The 4,179-nt window shown below is 41.4% G+C and overlaps 1 protein-coding gene across 1 annotated transcript in view; it reads right to left on the reverse strand.

The window, feature by feature from the left end:
• LOC107687495 (NF-X1-type zinc finger protein NFXL1-like) overlaps nt 1-4,179 on the reverse strand; it is a 24,587-nt gene that overhangs the window by 3,829 nt on the left and 16,579 nt on the right. Inside the window, exons 13-16 of the mRNA XM_016484855.1 lie at nt 2,808-2,945; nt 2,543-2,709; nt 1,215-1,284; nt 906-1,010 (exon numbers count right to left, since the gene is read on the reverse strand). Coding sequence (XP_016340341.1) covers nt 906-1,010; nt 1,215-1,284; nt 2,543-2,709; nt 2,808-2,945 — 480 coding nt within the window. The remainder of the gene's footprint in view (nt 1-905; nt 1,011-1,214; nt 1,285-2,542; nt 2,710-2,807; nt 2,946-4,179) is intronic.

The following is a 4,179-nucleotide window of genomic DNA, read 5'->3' on the forward strand; positions in this document are numbered from 1 at the left end:
GAAAGTAAACAGCGCAAACGCTCATTCAAAAATATTTAAATACACCGCATCCTGAGAGTGGACACGAAAAATGCAGGAGCGAAACACATGTTGCGGGAGCAGGCGGCAATGGTCAGAGATTCAGCGGGAGCGGGATTAAGAAAACAGCCGAATCCCGGGGAAATGGACATGTCCGGCGAAAAGAGGACGTATGGTCACCCTAATTTATAATCTATTGCTAATTGATGTATTCTTTTTAAAATAGCCTATGGAACATATTTTCTGCCTCATTCTGTGACAAGAAGCCTCATCGGATCACAAAAGGAAGCATTTGACTGGTGTTGTGGAGTAAAAAGGTTATAATTGATGCTCTCATTTCCCGAGTTCTGCTTTTAAGTCGGAATGTGAAAACAACATGGACACTCTCGTTACTACAAAGATGTGTTGGATGTGTATTATTAGAGCTTTCCGACTTGAGTTCACGTGCATTTTCTCAGTCGGGAAATTATTTTTCACATGCGGTGCCAGTGATGATACTTCTTACGTCCGTTTCGGAGAACCAGAGGACAAATATTTCAATCGATCGCTCAGGCATGGCACCGAAATGAGGCATCGAAATCTGCGTTCTGATTCGGTTCTAGTACATACGGGTTACATAGGTACCGGTGCCATATTGGTACTGGGTTTCAGTACCCAACCCTACTTCCGATCGAGTCATAAAATGTGATTCTGGGCTGATACTGTATCTATCTGTATTTATGTTCTACTGTTAAGTGTTATCTGTATGCACCAAGGGTCTGAGAGTAACGCAATTTCAATTCTCTGTGTGTATGTGCTGTACATGTGGAAGAATTGACAATAAAGCAGACTTGACTTGACTTGATACCGATCGATCGGAGCATCCCTAGTTTGTTCTGTGTTTGTACCTTTTTGATCCTCTTGCAGGGACACTTGAGCTTCACTCGCTGACTGCAGCTCTGATCGCACTCATCCGGGTGACACAGCAGCTTACAGCGGTGCCCACATCCCAACTGCACATTATCCATACAACCAATTAACATATGCCTTTAACAGCTACTGCATCCGTTCTGAACGCAGCCGCATCCCAACATTAAAACACTGTTAGCTTTGCACAGAACTAACACTACAAATCATTCCTAGTCTGAATGTTTTAACACACAAGCACTCGTCTCACAGAATGACACACAAACACACACGATCGAGTGTTGCAGCACCTGTTTTGGACACTGATTCTGACAGGAGCTCAGCAGGTGTTTGCCCTGTTCATCCGCAGACGTGAACTTCCTACAAAACACACACACACACACACACACACACACACACACACAAACATTCATCAATGAACATATTAAAGCGAAAGTTCACCCAAAAATGTAAATTACCCCATGATTTACTCACCCTCAAGTCATCCTAGGTGTATATAACTTTCTTCTTTCAGACAAATACAATCGGAGTTATATAAAAAAAATGTCCAGGCTAATCCATGCTTTATAATGGCAGTGAATGGTAGCCCAAAATTTGAAGTCCAAAAAATGGCACCCATCCATTATAAAAAGTGCCTCACATGGCTCTGGGGGGGGTGAATAAAGGCCTTCTGAAGTGAAGCGATGCATTTGTGTAAGAAAAATATCCATATTTACAACTTTATAAACCTTAATCTCTAGCTTCCGCTAACTGTCGAACGCGAGTTCACGAGAGAGTGGTGTCCAGCGGATGATGTAAGATGCAGGCAAACGTGGTGACGAACGTGAAGAAAGTGACGAACGTGGAAGTGACGAACGTGGAAGGGCAGAGGAGAGAGCGAAACAAAACCCCGGTCACAAATTAGTAGTATAAAACGAGGATTTGTAAAGAAAAATGTCAGACGATTTCGATATAAGTCAAGAGGACACTGGTTTTCCTTTGCTGTAAACAAAACTTGTTTCTCGCGAGTCTAGCATATTCTCACCGGAGTTTACGCTAAGCCTACGTCCTACATCATCCGCTGGACGCCACTCTCTCGTGAACACGCATAAGACAGTTAGCGGATGCTAGAGATTAAGGTTTATAAAGTTGTAAATATGGATATTTTTCTTACAAAATGTTCTTATTTTTCTTATTAACCCCCTGGAGCCATGTGGACTTCTTTTATAATGGATGGGTGCAATTTTTTGGACTTCAAATTTTGGGCTACCATTCACTCCCATTATAAAGCATGGAATTTTTCTTACAAAATGTTCTTATTTTTCTTATTAACCCCCTGGAGCCATGTGGACTTCTTTTATAATGGATGGGTGCAATTTTTTGGACTTCAAATTTTGGGCTACCATTCACTCCCATTATAAAGCATGGATTAGCCTAGACATTATTTAATATGACTCTGATTTTATTCGTCTGAAAGAAGAATGTCATATACACCTAGGATGGCTTGAGGGTGAGTAAATCATGGGGTAATTTTCATTTTTGGGTGAACTATCCCTTTAAATAAGCGATATTATCAAGAACAGCTTTTCAAATACGGCCAACAACTGAAAGCTGCAGAAGAGTCCAGCGTGTCACTCACACACACTCGATGTACAGGCTGGAGATCTTACAGTGGCAGCGCTGACGGACCATCAGCCGACAGGGAGGGCAGTTACCATGGTGACAGGGCAGTGCACACGGGTGGGTACAGCCGACGGGACGGGGCTTTGAACAGACCTCCTCACACTGCTCACACTCCTGACTGGCCTACACACACACACAGATGGAAACAGAAAACAAACAGAAAGCCAGTCACTGTGAGGACAGAGCTCATGGCAACAGGGTCAGAGGGTCATGTGACCTACCTTAGTTTTGTCTGAGTTTGGCACAGCGGTCACATGATGGCACTCCAAACTGCAGCTATGATTCCCACACGCTAAAGTCCGTCCACATGACCGGCCGCAGGAGAACGGCCCACGAGTGTGACATGGAACCGGACTCACCTTCAACACACACACAAACAACGCTCTAGATGAGACTGAAATGATTCAGAGTAATTTTATTTTACTATAATCATATATATATGTTATATAACTAATACTAGACTAACTAAATGTTTCTCAAGCCTATTGAAGAACAGAAACAAATGACATGCAAAAGGACATCAATAATGCAAAGTAATCAAATGTAAAATAAGACATTGCATGAATGACATACAGTGATTGTTATTAAAGCTGCTAAAGTGATTGAGTGATGTGAGTGATTTTCTCTCTGTCTTGTGTTGTTTGATGAACATTAATGACACAGGCAGTAGCAGATTATTAGGCTGCTGTCACTTTAAGACCTGATGAACAGATCCAATTTGCTGACACATCTGATTTCTTTCTCAACTCTTAAAATCACAGTAAGTCAGCTGCATCTCAATCGATCGTCATACTACCTCTTACTTATCTGACTGTCACCAATTCGTAGCAGTAAATGACAAGATATCATATCATTCACAAGTACAGTATGGAGTGCCACAAGGCTCAGTACTAGGACCGTTGCTTTTCACACTTTACATGTTACCCTTGGGAGATATCATCAGGAAACACGGTGTTAGCTTTCACTGTTATGCTGATGATACTCAGCTCTATATTTCTTGGGGGCCCGATGAAACATACACATTTGCAAAACTAACGGAATGCAGTCGATATAAAAAACTGGATGACTAGTAATTTCCTACTGCTAAATTCTGAAAAAACAAAGGTGTTAATTATTGGGACATATAACCTCCGCATGTAATAACCTAGAACACTGTCTAAGACTTGATGGCTGCTCTGTCAATTCTTCTTCAGTTAGGAACCTAGGTGTGCTATTTGATAGCAATCTTTCCTTCAAAAGCCACGTTTCTAGCATTTATAAAACTGCATTTTTCCATCTCAAAAATATATCTAAATTACGACCTATGCTCTCAATGTCAAATGCAGAAATGTTAATCCATGCGTTTATGACCTCAAGGTTAGATTATTGTAATGCTTTATTGGGTGGTTGTTCTGCACGCTTAATAAACAAACTCCAGCGGGTCCAAAATGCAGCAGCTAGAGTTCTTACTAGAACCAGGAAGTATGACCATATTAGCCCGGTTCTGTCAACACTGCACTGGCTACCTATTAAACATCGTACAGATTTTAAAATCTTGCTTATTACTTATAAAGCCCTGAATGGTTTAGCACCTCAGTATTTGAATGAGCTCTT

The sequence above is a fragment of the Sinocyclocheilus anshuiensis genome, unplaced genomic scaffold, assembly GCF_001515605.1.
Source record: "Sinocyclocheilus anshuiensis isolate Anshui unplaced genomic scaffold, SAMN03320099.WGS_v1.1 scaffold1689, whole genome shotgun sequence".
In the NCBI taxonomy this organism is placed as follows: Eukaryota; Metazoa; Chordata; class Actinopteri; order Cypriniformes; family Cyprinidae; genus Sinocyclocheilus; species Sinocyclocheilus anshuiensis.